The sequence below is a fragment of the Cavia porcellus genome, unplaced genomic scaffold (genome assembly GCF_034190915.1).
Source record: "Cavia porcellus strain 051 isolate PalLab524CR breed Dunkin Hartley unplaced genomic scaffold, mCavPor4.1 scaffold_28, whole genome shotgun sequence".
NCBI classification, from domain to species: domain Eukaryota; kingdom Metazoa; phylum Chordata; class Mammalia; order Rodentia; family Caviidae; genus Cavia; species Cavia porcellus.
In genome coordinates this window covers 29,709,247-29,726,468 of record NW_026947511.1, presented here as the reverse complement: position 1 = coordinate 29,726,468, position 17,222 = coordinate 29,709,247, and the positions used below count along the sequence as shown (strand labels likewise).

Sequence of the window (17,222 nt, the reverse complement as noted above, 5' to 3'; positions counted from 1 at the left end):
AGAGACAGGGATCGAACTTACGACCTTGTGCTTGCCAGGCAGGCACTTATGCCACTGAGCTAAATCCCTGGCCCCTCCAGGTGCTTTCTTCTGACATTCAACACAGCTGAGGGATGCAGCCCACACTGATCTCTGCTAAAATATGAGTCTCACAGAGAGGTAACGCTGATCTTTGCTTCCCAGCTGGTCTCAAGACCTAGCATAGTGCTCGGTACACAGAAGCCACTCAGTGTTTACTAGGGAACTGAATGAATGAATGATTGGTTGAATGAATAAATCCCAATCAGGTCCTGCACAGAGACGAGCAAGTTGATAATGATCACTCTGTGTATGTGCAGAACAGTCACATGGGGCAGAAAGACAATGGATTTTCATAGCAGGAAGCTTTGGGTGTGAATCCTGGGCCAGCACTGTGGTGTCACAAAATCTAAGCAGGTTCTGGGAGCTCAACACGTTTCAACCCTTGTCTGTAAAAGGGCTCTCCTGCCCTTTTGGTAAGGTTATGGCAAAGGTGGCAGGTGATGTTACAACACAATGGAAATACCCTTGTTCAGGGAGAGACAGGCAAGATGTTCCAGGCAGCATGGTTTGTAGAGCAAAAATCAAGCTCTACACTCATGGCCCGGGGAATGACCCAGCAGCTATGGCATTTTCACACGATGGAATACTGAACAGCAATGACAATGAACAATTGATGCCTACACCAGGGAACATGCATGGCTCCAAGGTGCTGGACAGAAAACATGTGTTCCAGGAATCTATACATCGCAGATACTTATAAAAATAAATTTCAAAGACCAAATAAATCCGAGCAATACAGGATGCATATACATAAAGGAAGATACTTCCTAAAAGGAAAGGAACAAGAAAACGGGAAAGGACGTCGTTCTGGGGACAGAGGCAGAATTGGGGTGGATGACAAACTCATAGGCAGAGGTGCGATCTGTGTGGTGGCCTGGTGGGGTTGCGGCTGGCAGGTTCTCAGATGCTCCAACACTACTAAATAAGTTAAAAATAAAATAAAACAGACCTATGCCGGGCCCGCGTTGATTGTGAGTCAGGAGTTATGTGTAAATCAATTCTGAGGACTTGTGTAGAGAAAGCAAACTAAATGGTGGCTAATTTTATGATTCCCTTAAGCCCTCCAAGCCCTTGGAAATCAATACAGGGCAGTCATCTTCGAGATTAGGACAGAGTGAAAAGAGGAAAAGAAAGGAAAAAAAAAAAAGACAAATGCCTGGTGACATCTAGGAACGGGGCTAGAGCCTCCTTGACCCCAAGCAGGCTTCAGCCATGACCTTGAACCCAGAGTGCCCCACTGCAGCTGCCTCGGCCACAGCAGGAGCTGCACAACCAGGGCAGCCTGAGCACAAGAGGCTCTGAGCTGAGCTGGCCAATTAAAGCGCCTGCGGCTCTACTCCCTGCCCAGCTGGGCAAGAGGACTCAAGGTCTTGCAACAAGGGAGGCCTGGCAGTGCTTCTGTAGGGACAGTGGGCATCCAGGAGGCCGCTGTGTTCCAAGCAGGGTGCACTCCTACCCAAGAGAGGAAGCCGAAATGCAGAAGGAAGAGTCTCAGATTGCATTGCCATGAAACCTCTTCAAAGTCCACTGATCAACGTGATTCACAGATGGAAGCGGGACAGCTCAGGCTCTGACAAAGAGCGCCCACGGCCCTGTTAAGGAGGAGACCGTCCAGGGTCCTGAGTGTGGCAGTAAAGATTCAGGGTATCACCAGGGCAGCACACAGAGCAGGAGCTGCTGGCTGGAAGGCAGCTTGGCCCTGGGAGAGCAGGGACAGGGACAGACCATAGCTTTGCTGGGCTCCCCCAGAGGAGCTGCCAGACGGTGTGATGTATTGTTGTTTTGGCCTGGTGGCAGAGAACTGCAAATAATAAGGCACTGTGTTTAGATAATTAAATTAAAAGGCCTCCAGGGGTTGTGTGCCTAGATATTTTTCAAGAAAGAGAGCCAAGGGGATGCCAGTGGGGTAAGGTTGGCAGCTCTGCTCCTTACAGCTTGAGAGAGAATGCTGATCAACTGCTAGTGTCTGCCAAGGGCAGGGCAAATCAGACTCAGAGGCACATCACATGCAGGGATCAATTAGTGCTGTCTGCCGGGTTGAGGACTAGATGTTCAGGATGGGTCTAGGTGATGCTTATCCTACAGATGTGTCTCCTTCTACCTGGGCCACCACCAGGACCTCAGAAACTCAGACTCAAAGATTACAAGCTTCTTGGCTCCTCCTTTTCCTGCATCCTATATTTCCAGAATATCAACCAGATTCTGTTCACGCCCTCCTGAACATCTCTGCAGTCCCCAAGGACCCTTGGGTGAGGCTACACTGGAGGTCTGTTAGTAGACCTTCCTCATCCAAGGTTTCCTGCTCTAATCCACTCCAGGATTGAATCTCTAGTGAGCCCTGGTTCACCTCCCAGCCCAGTCACACTGAAGGACAACCACATTGTTGCCTCAACATCCTCCACCAACAGTCCACTTCACCCCTCTCTGACCTGCCCTCCACTCCTTCCTGTCTATTTCTCCAGTGTCCAGCTATGCCCTTAAGTTCTGGGGCCTCTGTTCCCCATCCCCTATGTTCCTCCAGCTAGGGATTGTTGTACTATTCAGATTCCAAGCGATTTGATTTCTCACGTTCTGACTTCTCAGAGGAAGAAAAATGCCAAGCAGCTTTATCACAAGTCTTTGATATGCATAGCATGGTGGTCTCCTATGATAGCTGTCCCTACCACGTTCCGGCCAGGGCCAATGCAGTCAATAGCACATGTAGCAGGTGTGGGCTTATGCAATCTGACTGTAAGTTATTATCCCCACTTTCTGTCTATAAACACACACACATGCACATGCAACTCTCCCTTCAGAGGATCTCTTGTGTAGCTTCAAAGGACTTCCTGATTTGGTAGCATTAAAATAAAATCCAGAGATGAGCATGAGGAAAGTCCTTGTCCAGGAGTCAGATACCTGGCTGCATCCCCCATGTGATTCCACAGTAAGGCTACTGTCTTTCAGGCAGGAAGTGAGGGCTTTCAGCCCAGATACTTCCCCCCTAATCTCTGTTCTCCAATATTTCTCGGCCTTCTTTTTGTTATCACCTACCCCGCCTGCCCCAAGAGTCACTTAAGACATGTTTTCCTAACTGTTTCCCCACCTCTTCATGTGGAATCTCATTAGCATAGGTATGATATGTACTTGAGAATTCAACACAGAGAGAGTGGGGTATTTTTCACCATCCCAAGCACAAAATTTCACCCCTTGGGGTTGATAGTGCCTATTTGGAACATGTGCTCTTCCAGACCAGAGCTTCTCAAAGAACAGTCCCTGGATCAGGCCGTACAAAAGTGGGTGATCTGGGGAGCAGGCCTTGAGAACCAGTAGGATGTCTTCTGTAGCTGAGAGACTTGAACTCAAATACCTACTCAACCACTAAGCAGCTGTGACCCTTGACCAGTGTAGGTCATCTCGGAGCCTTGGTACCTTGTCTATGCAACGGAGTGGCACTGTCTCCCTTACGGACTGCTACACAGGAAAACCTGTGTCTGGCCTCAGCCTAGCACATGGCAGGCATCCAATAAATGGAAATCTCCATCTTTCTTGCCGTGGGGCAGTAGACAACAGATGGGGACGGAGGTGGAGGCTGTAATGCAGAAAGTAGAGGAAAGCTCCGCTATGGATTCCTTTAAACCCACTTACCACAGGTAGCCAGGTCCCTTCTGACACTGGAGGGGACAGATTTAAATGACAGCAGTCATTTGTCTAGTGTGTGTGAGAAATCCACACGGCTCCTGGGGGGGGGGGCAAAGGATTTGTACAGCCTCAAAACTACCTAGAAGACATGCATGATTGGATCAAAAAATTTTCCCAAAAGGCTTCTGTGTTTGGAAGATGATTGAATCATGGGTGCTATATTTACTATCCTTTGACGAACTTCTAGCTGAACGTTACTGTGGCTGGAGTCACTACGGAGATGACCTAGAAGGGTACTATCTTGTCCCTGGTCCTTTCCTCCCTCCCTCGCTCTCTCTTCTCATTTTCTCTGCTTCCTGGGTGCCATGAGATGAGCAGCTTTCCTCTACCGTGCTCTTTTGCCATGACACTTCTACCCCGGAGCCAGTTAACCATGGACTGCGTCCTCTGAAACTATGAGCCAATGTAAATCTTCTGGTTTACATTCAGATGCTCTCCCCTGGACTTCATGGAATCATAAATGCAACCAAACTGGTGTTTGTGATCGATTCACTGTCTAGCGCAGCACAGTACGGAAACAGAGGCAGTGTGGTCACAGTCACATGCCCCGTGTACAGCAGGGGTCCCCTAAGGTTAAATCCCCTAGGGACACTGTGGTCTTCTTAGTACGAGTGATGTTCACACTCTCTGTGCTGTTCACACCTTGACAGAAATCACATAACACATTTCTCAGGACACATGCCTGCCAAGGGAGGCATGACTGTACACACACACACACACACACACACACACACACACACACATGTGCACACACATGACACTGGAATGTTATTAAGTCTTCTAAAAAAATGAGATGCTGTCATTTGTGATAATGTGGGTGAACTCAGAGGACACTGCTAAGTGAAATACGGCAGACACCAAAAGACAAATACTACACAATCTCATTCATATGAAACATGAAATAAAAGTGGAGCTCATCGTAGAGGGGAGGTTACCAGGGAGTTGGGGCTGGGAGGGCAGGAGACAGGAGGATGCCAGCTGGAGACTATCAACTTTCAACTAGAAGATGAGCAAGTTCTGAGGACCAGTGTCCAGTGTCAATAGTGAAGCTACACTTCACACTTTAGCAAGAGTAGATCTCAAGTGTTCCACCACACACCCACAAACTTGGAAGCAAGGTCAGGTGGTCCATGTGTTAGTTAGCTTGGTTGCATGACCCATATGACAATATGTGCATAGGTTCAAACACCACTTTGTACTCCTTCAATATAACTAACTTTTATTTATCAGTCTTATCTGTCTAAAGCGGAAGAGAAGTCAATTATCCCACTGTATAGTTTCCAACTGATGTCAGCTAGTTGGTCTCCAACTGATGTCAGCTTTTTCCCTCTTCCCCACCTCTTAGCAGGCAGCTACACACCTGCTGTCAGAAGTCCTACTGCTGACTATGGCCATGGTCACACTCACAGCAAGGTCCTCCCAGATGGGCAGGAGCCCAGGTGGAAGGCTTTTCTTGTCAGTCCCAAAGCTATGAGGCTCCGGATGCTGCTCATCTTCAAGTCCCAGCAGGACACAGGCCCTTCTCTCCTGGTCACTCCTCCTAGGGAGCAGTTGGACCATGGCAGTAATGTATCACCTGGCAGCCCTTAGGCACCCAGATCCCCTGGCCCATCAGATCTACTGCCTCAGGCACTCTGGGAGGGGGACCAGTGGCCTGAGGCTTCATTTTGTGTATTAATTTTTGTTGCTGGGATGAAATATCTGACATGTACAATTTAAAGAAAGAAAGATGTCTTAATTACTTTTCTCTCTTGTTGTTGAGACAAAACACTTGATGCCTAAAGCTAGGGAAAGGGGAGTTTATTTCTTACAGGTTGGAGATTTCAGTCCATATTCAGTTGGCTCCCAGGCAAAATAACATGGCTGAGGAGCAGCAGTTCATGGTGTCTGCAAACAGCAAGAGTGAACAATAAAAGAGAAACACGCCTTCTCCCCACAGTTACACTGTATGAGAGCCCTGCCACCCGAGCAAATGGGCACAGCTCCTGGCTCCAAGAAGCCCCTCAGTCACCTGCAGCACACAGGAAACCACGCACTTGGGGAGCGTTTGCTATAAAGTCAGCGCTTTTCTAGGGGCTTGCTGGGCTTCCCTCACCCTTGCACAAAGTGGATGCTTACGAGGTCACAGCTGGTCTGTGGCAGGGCTGCTCACAGATGGACCGAGAGCCCATGTGTAATATTGAATCCTCTAGGGGCCACAACAAATAAAGAAACGGACAGTACTGGTTTTGGTACTAGGTTGTATGTAGCCCAGCATATCCTAAACATGATCATTTCAAATATCATCAATATTTAAAACACTATTATTATTGTTCGGGCAGTGGTAGGAATTGAACTGAGGTACTTGTGTATGCCTGTGTGTGTGCTGGACTGCTGAGCCACGCTCTTGGGTTCCCAGATAAAGCATCATTAATGTGATCCTTTACAGTCTTTACTGCACCCTATGTCCTCAAAGTCCCACGTGTTTTATTTACAGCACACCTCAAGTGCTCTGTGGCTGGCAGGGCTGGGAACCACCACTATGGACAGCGGCTCTTGTACCTGTGCTCTGTGCTCCAGAGTCCCAAGGACCCCTGATCCTGATCTTTCCTTGACACTTATCAACCCTAATGTTCTATGGCCATTAAGGTCCACCAACACCATCCATCCACTCTGGGGATTGGTAACCCCATTCCATGGATGAGGACCACAGGGCTGGAAGAGGTCAAGCATCTGGCAGAGCCTCAAACTGACAATTCTGCACTCCAGGTCCAGCGCTCTGCACAGGGTGGGCACAGTTGCCCCTTGAAGTAGGGTTGTTTCTGTCTGACAAGGGAGGAATGAGGCCAGTGGGCATCTGCTCAGTCAGCAGTGTGGGCTGGCAGTTTGGGGCAGGAGCCTGCTGACCCTTGATTCGGCCTGGCTCTGCAGGCAGTGATGGCCCTAGTGCAAGGCAGGGCACGCACAGGCTGGGGAGCAGCCGGGCCTGTGCCAAGTCCTTTAAGGAAAGAACTTTGTCATTCCTCAGTCCCAGTTTAGCCATGCAGAGCTGAGAACAAATTGATGGCAATGGGGCCATAACTTACCTCTGAAGCCCTCTTTGTTCTTGGCAAAACAGAGGGGTCATTAGTAATGGGGAAAGCACTGGGGTGCGGACATAAATCCCCATGGCTGTGGGGCTGATAAACAGCCCGGAGGGGCCGGGGCCTCGGGGTGCTGGATAACTGCCTGCCATGGTCACTTGTGGACTCAGGACCTCGTCCACCTGCAAGGAGTCAGAGTCCCCACAGCCCAGGCTCTGCCTTGAGACAGTTCCACCTCTCCCTGGGCCCTCAGGACCCTCAACAGTGTCCTTTCAATGCAAAATGGTCCCTAAGCACTTGGGGCTGGAACAGACTCCCACCCGCACTCAGGGCCAGCATGGGGCAGGTAGCCGTGAAGATGCCCTGGAGGTGGCAGGAGGACACGAGCCATCCTTCTATCTGCTCCTGGCTAAATAGGCAGCAGCTAAACCACCAGCATGAAGAAAGTACTTGAGACAGACTTGAAGAATGATGTTCTTTTTTGTTTGTTTTTTCGAAGGGTCTCACTATGAAGTGCAGGCTGGCTTTGAACTCACAGTGTTCTTCCTGCCTCAGCCTCCTGAGTGCTAGGATTATATATAAGCACTGCCACACCTGGTTGGCAGACAGTGTTCTTTTCAGCAACGTCTGAGGATAGAGATGAGGCCATATCCCAGTCCTCTCTCCTGCTTTCTGGGGAGCCCCCTGGTCCCAGTGAGCCTGCCTCCAGGCTCACACCGGCTCTCAGGTTGGGAACGACAGCCCAGGCTAGGAGAGGAGGGTGAACAGGACACTGTGGGGCCAGGCAGGGAGGGCAGGGAAGAAAAGGGATCACCCTTTCCCCAAACTGTCCACTGTCATAGGAGGGATAAAGACCCATAAAACCAAGAATCAGGGCCACCCCACAACCGAGATCCAAACTGACCCACCTAGAATAGCAACTGTCTGTCCTAGGTGGTTTCATCCCTTCCACGCCCACTGCAGACTCTACCAACTGAATACTGCACCAAGCCTGTTTGGCTTCAGGATCCTCTCTGGCAACCATTACCAATCAATCAAAGCTGGTGTGAGACTGAACCCATTTGTCAACCTTTCCAAAGGCACTCAAGGCACATCCATGCTGGCAGTGGGGATCTTATAAAGCTACGCTAAGTGCTCTTGCTTTCTAGAAGTTTCTGCCTCCTGCTGTATGCTCCACATGCTTCTCCTTTGTGTGGTTTCCCATTCTGGTCTCTACTCACCCTCTGGTTTGCACCTGGAAATGTGGTCCTGGGGGATGATATCCCAGGGAGCTGCTTAAGATACTGTCATAGGCTGCTGTCCACTATTCCAAGCTCCAGAGTCCTACACAGGGCTCAGCAGCCCAGCCCTCTGCCCTCCTGCTCCAAGAGTGGGGGATCAAGGGCTGGGCCGTCTTTGAAGGCTGGAGAGGGCAAAGGGTCTGGGCTGGGGACCTGGCACCCAGCACACACTACCCTGGAGGGCCAGCTCCTGATGTTACTGGAGGAGATCCCATTCTAGGCAGGCCCCCGCCAAGCTGGGAGATGTCTGAAGTCTGCCCAGGAGCACTGAGAACTCAAGCAGACACTCTCTTTCCTAGACCAAGGTCCTCCTCATGCACCCACTTAGTCGTGGCCCAACTCCATTGCCTGTGGGGTTTGCTGGTGTTCCTAGATCTCAGCACAGCACCCTTGTCACCAGGGACAATGGTTTTGCTTCCCAATTCACAGAAGGAGCTGAGTCCTTAGAGGCCGGCCCCTATTCTGCCCACCTCGGGAGGGCTTCCAGTTCAACGGGGGACCCTGCCTTCCCAAGGGATGGCTTCCTTCCAGGGACTGGCTCCCCCACATCTTGGCCAGGCAGCCACCCACACAGAGCTGCTGGGAGCTGTGAGACAGAACCTCTCCTGGGTCCACTCAGCCCCTCAGGGCCAGAGTTTCCACAGGCACCAAGGACTCTACACTTCTAATGGGAGCCCCAGACAATTCTGGGGTGCACTGGGGCTTGAGAACTCACTCTGTTACAGTGATATTACTCATTCTTTTACTCCACAAGGACACGTTAGGGTTCACTCCATGCAGGGACACTAGAATAGGGAAAGGGGGAGCAGAGCCCCTGATCCATGCTCCTGCTGACCCTCACGGCCCAGGCTGCATTTGCTCTGGGCTCAGGGATGTAATAAATTATCATGCCAACAGCTGCAGGTTCAGGGTACCACGAGAGCCTGATTTCCTGTGATCCCAAGGGTGTGCTGTTCCTTCCCGCCAACTACTCCAGCTAACCCTTAGCTAACCAGGTAATGTCTAGCTTCTCCAGACGTTATTAACTGCTTATAAGAAGTTATCACTTACAATAAAGTCCTTTACATACATTCATTCAGCTCTTTGCATGTACTAGGTCATCTGACCCTTAAACTACCCCTCGTCCTTCCAAATTTATGGATGACAAACTGAGGCACAGAGACTCGGGAGGTCCCATCTTCTACTTCTTGCTCAGCACATGTTATGGCTCATATTTAGATGTCCCCCTAAAGCCTCATGTGCTCACAGGGCTGCTGTTCAGAGGTGGTTGGACCTAGGGTGTGTGATAACTAAATTAGTCTGCTGATCGGTTTAGCATAGCTCTCACTGGATAATGAGGTGGCCCAACCTGGGTGTGGGTGGCACCACCCAAAAGGTTTGTAGCCAGTGTTTTGCCAGCCAAGCGCTCTGGGTGGAGAGATGCCCTCCCAAGACATTGCAGATGAGATATGAATTTGTAATGGCTGGAAATGGGAAGAACATGAACTCGCCAGAAGTCGCAGCTCTATTTGATCCAGCAGGATGTAAATATTGCCACCTTTAAATCAAATTAGAACAGAAAATCCCAGAGTCCTGAAGGAGCCTGGATGGGTGCCACCATATCCCAGGCTCAGAGCCCAAAGCTTCCGCCTTGGCTGGCTCTGACAGCCCCCTTTCCCCTGCTCCTCTCCTTTGGTTCCCTTTCTGGGTCCTTTGAGCCTGAGATCCCAATAGCAGCTCCTCTGGGGCTGGCGGCTGAGTCAGGCCGGCCTCTCCTTACCTGAAACAATGGTGTAGCCGATCCCGCGGGGCCGCCCCTTATCCTGGTCCACGGCAGTGATCACGCGCACGGTCGTGCCCTGGGTGGGACAGAGGAGGGACTTGAGTCAGTTTGCTTGGATCCCAGACTGCTGCCTTTCTTTGTCACTGTCCCAGCAGCCACCACTTCCCTCTCCAGGCAGACCAGCCAGCCAAAGAGGCAGGCACCATGTGCACCGGCCTCAGCTGCCCCTCTGTTCCGGGCACATTCACCAAGGGCCTCTGGTGGGCCCCAGAAAACAGCCCCAGCTTTTCAGATGCCAGCTCTGCCCCTGCCCTTCCTGGCCTCCCTTGTTCACACAAATCACCCAGGGGAGAGGAACCGGTGGAGAAGCTGGCAGTGGGAAGAGGTCTGGTCTCCGTCACAGCCACTCATGACTGCTGTGTGACCTCAGGACAGGTGCTACCTCTCTCTGGCCTCATTTGCCCTCCTTAATATGAATAAGGTGGAACTTTGTTTTCACTGGGATCTGAGTAGAGAAAGACAATCATCCTATGGGTGAGGTGGCATAAGTCCCACAGGCATGGATCTTCAGGGGTCACAGGCAACCCTGGAGTCGCCATTACCCTGCTCCAGGCCCCACACAGCATCAAACCTGCAGCTCCTCCTCCAGTGGCCCTGCCTCCTCCATTCTCTTGTAGTACAGTGCGGAAGGACCAGGAGCCAGGGTGACCAGGCTGGGGATGGGGGGCCTCCACTCCTGGGGAGCAGTCTGTGTGGAGGAGTCAACCACATAGGTGCAGACAGCTTCTGTACACACTTGATGCTCAGGGGAAAAAGCACAGGAAAGCCCAGATGTCTGCCCTGAGGAGCTGCAAAGCGGTATACAGATGGCTGTGTTTAGGATGTGCTGTGAAGGATGAGTAGGAGTCTACCAGGGAGAGAAATGCAAAGAAGGTTCTCTAGGGAAAAAAGGTAGCACACACCAGAGCTTGGCAGTGTGGATTTTTCCAAGGAAGAAGTCCTGACCCTTAGGTCAGGACCCATTCAAAGGGCCTCTGATGGATGTTTCTTTGGTTTTGTTGAGACAAAGTCTCACTATGCTTTGAACTTACTATCTAGCCCAGGGTGGCCTCTCACTCATGGTGATCCTCCTGCCTCAGCCTCCCTAGTGCCGGGACTCCTTGTGTGTGCCACCATGTCCAGCTCTGACATGTGGGTTTTGTGCCATGGGGGCAGGCAGCACCCTTCTGACTGCTTCTGGTCCTGCTCTGGGACAGCAGGATTCCCTCACCTCTCCAGCATGCTGCCCTTCACAGTGGTCACTCCTGCCTCTCCTGTCCACCCCGAGGCTTTATGAGGGAGGGTGAGAATGCTCCAGGAGGGTGAGGAGTCTCCATAGAGAGAGGGGAACAATCCAGAGCCAGGCTGTGCACAGCAGGTCCAGTCCTTCCTCCAGCCCCTTGCCAGAACTCTGGGGGACCAAAGTTCTAACTAGATGCCTTGGTGGAAGCAGTCTGGTTTTTATTTGTTTTTGTTGTGGTACTGGGTACTGAAGACAGAACCCCAGGGCCTTTGCACTGAGTACATCTCCAACTCTTTTTACATCTTTTATTTTGAGATAGGGCTCACTAAGTTACTAAGTTGCTCTTCTGCCTCAGCCTCCCAGAATGCTGTGATTACAGGTGTACCTGCCATGTCCAGCAAAACTCCATGATGAAGCCTTAGAAAGGGGCCCTGGAACAGGCGTGCCTTGGGGCAGATACAGAAATGATGAAGGCCAGCAGCACTGGCACCATCCTCTCTCAGGTACTCTCATGGTGCTTGGCATGTGCTTTCTGTGGATTTGCTCTCTTCACCCTCATAACAGCCACACCACATGTTTTACTGTGCAGGTGGGGATGCTGAGGCACACTTGCTCCTGTGGTGAGGAGCAAAGGGTGAAGCCAGGATTCACATTCAGGTGCCCTGGGTTAAAGGCTCTCGCTGTCAGGGAACGCTGCCTCTGGATTGGTTGCTGCAATAGTGATGACATCACTTAGGAGGGTCGTTGCTCTGTGCAAGGAATGAGCCTGAGCCCTCGGTGAGCATGATGCCCTGAGTCTGGGATACGCTGCACACCCAGCCCTCCCGGAGCTGTGGGATGCTGGGGTGAAGTCAGAGCTCAGGATCACCTCAGCTCTCCCAGACTGGCTCTTGAAGATGGAACTTCCTTCCATGTCGCCTGCTAGTGGCCCCTGGCCCAGTTCTGTGTACACAGGGGACCTGGTGTCAAAGCACCCTGGATCCTAGAACCCTGTGCGCCCTGCCCTCTGGGCAGCCAAGGTCCCCCTGGGTGGGCGGGGCTGGCTGTGCAGACAAGAAACCCAGGCCGCTCCTACCCTAGCCGGAGTCATGCACAAGCTCTGTTAGGCTCCTGACAAGGTTTGGGTTTCATCTCTTTTTGGGCAAATAAATCCACTTTTAATAAAATCCTGATCTTTTAATACAAGTGCAGACAGAAAGACTAGAAATGTTATGAGAAGGAATTAACAGGGAGGCACGGGGGCTCTGGGGAGTCCAGGGCTCTTGTTTCAGAGTTTCGGTGATTACATTTTCAATATACTGCAACTTATTTCCAAAGAGGCAGGAATGAGGCAGGGCAGCCTTGCTGGCCTGCTAGGAGGCACCCTGCCTGGGACAGGGCAGCTTTCTGGGGCGCTGCTGCTGGGCTGTGGCTGGGAGAGCCGGTGGGCAGGCCCAGGTCCAGTTGGGGGGCCCAGAGCAGGAGGCCTCCTGAGGAACAGGAGAGGACAGGTGTGCAGGCTCATGGTCCCCACTGCTTCGAAGGCAGCTAACGGCCCAGCTGTGCCAGATGGACTGCTTGTGTCTGAAACCTCTGAGCTGCCCCATTTCCTGTCGAGACAATGGTGTAATGGTCCCTGCTCCTAAGCAGCTGGCATGTATCTAAGGGTCACACACAGCAAATGTGATAAGAGGGCTCGTTCCTATAGACGGAGCTGGAATCACTGTATGCCTCTCATCAAACCCAGGTCACACACACAGGACATTTCCAAGGAGTCCTGGCATTTCAGAGCCCCCAGTGTCCCATGAACTGTCTCCACCCTTGAGCTGCCTTAGGGTGGCAGCTGGAAGCTGGCAGGGACACAGCAGCTGTAGCCAAGCACCTAACACTCACAGACTGGAAGTGTAGGGGTAGACAGAGGTTCTTCTCTTGCTCTTGCTGTAGGGTACACAAGAAACTGAGGTGCAAGGGTTCCAGTCACAAGGTTCACAGGGAGGGTGAGGCAACTGGGGAAGAAAAGGCCTTGCTGGGGTCGGCCTGGTGGCCCCATTGCTCTCTGGCAGAGGTAAGAGGGTCCATGACTTTAGACTTTAGTCACTATGCCCAGATAGGAGTGGGAAGTGCTGGCAGAAACTGGCACTTCTCTAGAGGGGATCATGCCTGTCCCTTTTGTGACTGTCCCCTTCCAAAGAAGCCTTCAGCCAGGTGTGGCGGCACATGTCTGTGATCCCAGAACTCAGAGAAGGCTGAGGCAGGAAGATTGCTGTGAATTTGAGGCCAACATGGGCTACACGATGAGTTCAATACATACCAAGATCCTGTCTCAGAAAAACCAAACTAAACCAAATCAAACCAAAACAAAATCCACCCCACAAACATACACAACAAAAAAGCAAAGCTAAAGAATCCCTCACCAGGACAGTGGCTACCGCAGGGGCCAGCCTGAGCTATGCCTGGTTTCCGGGGCTGAGGTCCACCTCCTTTCCTGCCAGCTCATCCGGAAGCCCCCCCCCCCCCATTTCCTTGGAAGGATTAAGGACTTGAAAGGTGACAGGCTTTGGGAGTGGGAGGCGCCCTCGGTGGGAGGAGCTGGAGGCTGAGCTGCTGCTGGAACCTCGGCTACTGGAGCTGCCACAGCAGATTCTGAGGCAGAAAATCCTATTTCTCAGTCCTTAATTCCAGTCAATTCCAGTCAAAGGGCTGATAGGCATCGGCTGGCAGTAATTTGTGCAGTTTATTCGCTCTTTTCACCTTCTATCGGCCCTTCACTGACGGGCAGGCCGACATGCTGCTGCTCGAGTGAGGAAATTAAAATTTGATGCAATAATCCCAAATAAGAAGGATTTTATTAGGTAATATATACACTTTAGATGAGGCATGCCAGCCTGATACACTGATAGAGGGAGACATACATGCTGGGAGCCGCAGATAAAGAGGGGGAGCAAGGCAGAGTGAGGAAGGGTCTGGTTGGAGGCCCCAGCAGCAGTGGGGGCCAAGCCAGGAGTGGGGGACACCTGGCTCTCTGCTCAGGAGGCTTAACCGGCCGGATATGTCTCAGCCTTGGCCCTGCTGGGAAAGACTGCATCAAATCAGAGCTCCACGCTGTTTAGGGACAGGAAAGCCCCGATGGAGGCACGGAAACCAACTAGAAAGTGCGGCAATCCAACCTAGAGGGTGGTGGAACCGGGCTGGAGGAGAAAAGCTGTGCAGACGGGAACTAGCTCCTTCCTAGTGCGGAGAGGAGAGGCAGAGGTGAGCAGGGACCTTGCGAGCCTGTGTGTGCTGGGGGAGCCTCGCCAGAGCCCCAGAGAGGCTGAAACCACCACTTACTGCCTTGTCTGCCTCTCCCTACCCAGTCATGACTCATGGGGAAGGACCCCAGCACCCCAGCACCCCAGGCCTTGGCCTGGCAGGGAAAAAGGGACAACTCTAGCCAAGCAAAAGGATACTAAGGTCCCTGGTGCTTAGAGAAGACAATCGTATCAGATGCTAAGAAACAGAGGAAGGACGGCAGGGCTGAAGGTGGTAAAGTCCAGCTTGCTGAGCTGGGGGTGGCCTCGCAGAAGCCTGTGGACACATCTGGAAATGGGGCAGCCTGCCCAGTGCCCTGCACACTGGCAGGGCTGCTCAACGACAGGCAAGTAAGTAAAGAGTGGAGTAGTGTACTTTCTGCAGCACAGACTCGGAGACCGACAGGGCAGAGAGGGAACGCTGTAATAATTTAGATGATATTGCCCTGCCAGGATGGAGGGACACAGGAGGAGGCAGGAACCGAAGGGTCTCAGAGGAAGCCCAGCTGGACAGACAGGTGTTCTTCCCATCTTACCCTGACAGGAAGCTGCGACCAGGAAGCCAAACTGACCTGAGCACCGTAACTGACCAGTGACCACCCAACCACGTCACTGACTGCTCGGTCTGATGTCTGCCAACTGCCTGCGCTGGCTGGGTGGTTTACACACACTACCCCCAACCCTGGAATCCCCAAAGGAAGGGGGTCTTGCACATATTGTCAGCTCTGCTTTTCCCATGTGGAGTGGCTCAGGGTCAGGTGGGCCGGGGGAAGGAAGTGGCACTGCAGGGTTTCTGAGTACTTCCGGTGGCCAGGCCACCATCATCCCCTGGCCACAAAGCAAGTTGGCTCTGGGCATCTCTCCACCCCACCCTGGTACAATACTCTGGGGGATGCAAAGAAAACTTGACACAGTGTCCCAGATCCCAAGGTACCTGGACAACCCCAGCTTGACAGTAACCTGTGTACCCAGGGGACCATCACAAGTGAGAGCATTAAGCCAGTCGTAAATCAGCCAGTATAGTTAGACCACAGTCAGTTCTACCAGTGGCTATTGCTGTCACTACTGAGAAAGAAGCCAAGAAAATAATCCCCCAAAAAGGTGATGAGTGAGCTGGGAACTGGTGGATAGGTGGACCTGAAATTGGTGACGAGAGCAGATGCGAGGGGTGACAAGAGGGCCATGGCAGGACGTATGCTTGCTTCCTCTTTCAGCCGTTGCATAGGTCTTTCCTGAATCCCACCGCATCCACCCAGGGCAGGCCCAGCCATGCCGGCTGAACTGTTTCCCTCGTCGGGCAGGGCAGCCATGCTGGGTTAGAGGCTCACCCAGAGTACTCAGAGGAGAAGGCAGGGGGCAGAGAGTGGGCTCTCCCCATCTGAGAACAGCAGGCAGGTCTGACTGGGGCCTGGCAAAGCTGGGGTGGCCAGCAAAGAAAGAGGCCTCCCGGGAGGTTCCGGAAGATGAGATGGGCAGACAGGGACGGCCTTCTGTCTCAAAAGCTGGGGCTCCCCTTGTGCACAGAACACCAAAAAAGAGAAAGCCGAGAGTGGGGCCCCTGAGATGTGCCCTTTGCTCCCCAAGCAGCTTTCAGCACCTGCAGGAGAAGTTGGAAAGCATCTGCCTTGTCAGAGGCCACACCACCATGCCACAACTGGCCCAGGGAAGAAAGGGGTCAAATGCCAGCTTCTGGAGCCTGAATCCAATCCAGTGGTTGTGACAGTCACAGGGCCCAAGCCGGGGGTTGGCTTCCTGGCCCACACTGATCTAAGAACATGGTTTGCTCCCAGTCATGGGAAGCCAGCCTCCCCTTATCCTTGAAGCTGAGCCTGTGCAGACATACAGATGAGCCCTGAGCACCCCAGCCTCCAGTGGGTGTCCTGCTTTACTCTCAAGGTGCTGAGTCCTTCTCCCCAAGCAACCAGCATTGCAAAGGCTGCCCACCAAGCACATGTCCAGGGGTGGTATCTGCCTACAGGAGCCAGCTTCTCACTCATCAGCCTGTAGCAGGCTTTGCACAAAGTCTTTCCATCAGGTTTGCACAAAGGAGGCAGAAGCTGCCAGACGAGGGATGCTCACCCTTGCCCAGCTGGCTGCAGCTTTGTGGAGCCATCCCAGCATGGCCACTGCAGAGCCAGCAGTGGCTGGCTGGTGCCTGATGGTTTGTAACATGGCACAAAATCAGGAGTCTCTTGCAAACCTGAGAACTTGAGAAACTCAAGAACGGAGCCATTAGGGAGGCAGCTGGCAGTGTAAGCTCTGGGAAGAGCCCAGGCTGAGAGGGCTCTTGGAGCAGAGGGCAAACTGCTGCCAGCTGCTGCTATCGTGGGGGTGGTGCTGATGTCCAGAGAGGCACACCGGCCTGTGGGACCATGGCCGAGCCGAACAGTTGGTTAACTGATCTGGGTTCAAATCAGTTCTTTAGCACCAGCTGTATGTTCTGTGTGGGTCCCCATCACTCCACAGAAACCTTTCTGAATCCCTCCCCCACCCTTAGTTCCCCAGTTCATTTGGGTTCTGTTATGACTGTGTCTAGATGTCCCTCCAAAGCCTCATGCAGTCATGGCTGGATGTAGACTGTGTGATGCAGGATTAAAGGTATGTGATAATTGAACTAGTCCACTGATTGGTTTGGCACCTTCACCGCAAAACCAGGTAGCCTAGCTAGAATATAAAAGGTGCAGAAAGCTGTGATAGCCCCTTAGTTGCTTGCTTCACTACCGTCTGCCTGCCATGGACTGTTTCTCCTCTGTGATGCCCCTCTCCATCAAGCCACCCTGCCTTGGAGTCAGCTATTATGGACTGAAA

General features: G+C 52.3%; 1 protein-coding gene across 11 annotated transcripts in view; it reads right to left on the bottom strand.

The window, feature by feature from the left end:
- Window positions 1-17,222, bottom strand: part of Cdh23 (cadherin related 23) — a 374,671-nt gene that overhangs the window by 198,635 nt on the left and 158,814 nt on the right. For all 11 annotated transcript variants that reach the window (XM_063238627.1, XM_063238629.1, XM_063238628.1 and 8 more), the window contains exon 9: window positions 9,861-9,939. In XM_063238627.1, the coding sequence (XP_063094697.1) occupies window positions 9,861-9,939 (79 nt within the window). The remainder of the gene's footprint in view (window positions 1-9,860; window positions 9,940-17,222) is intronic.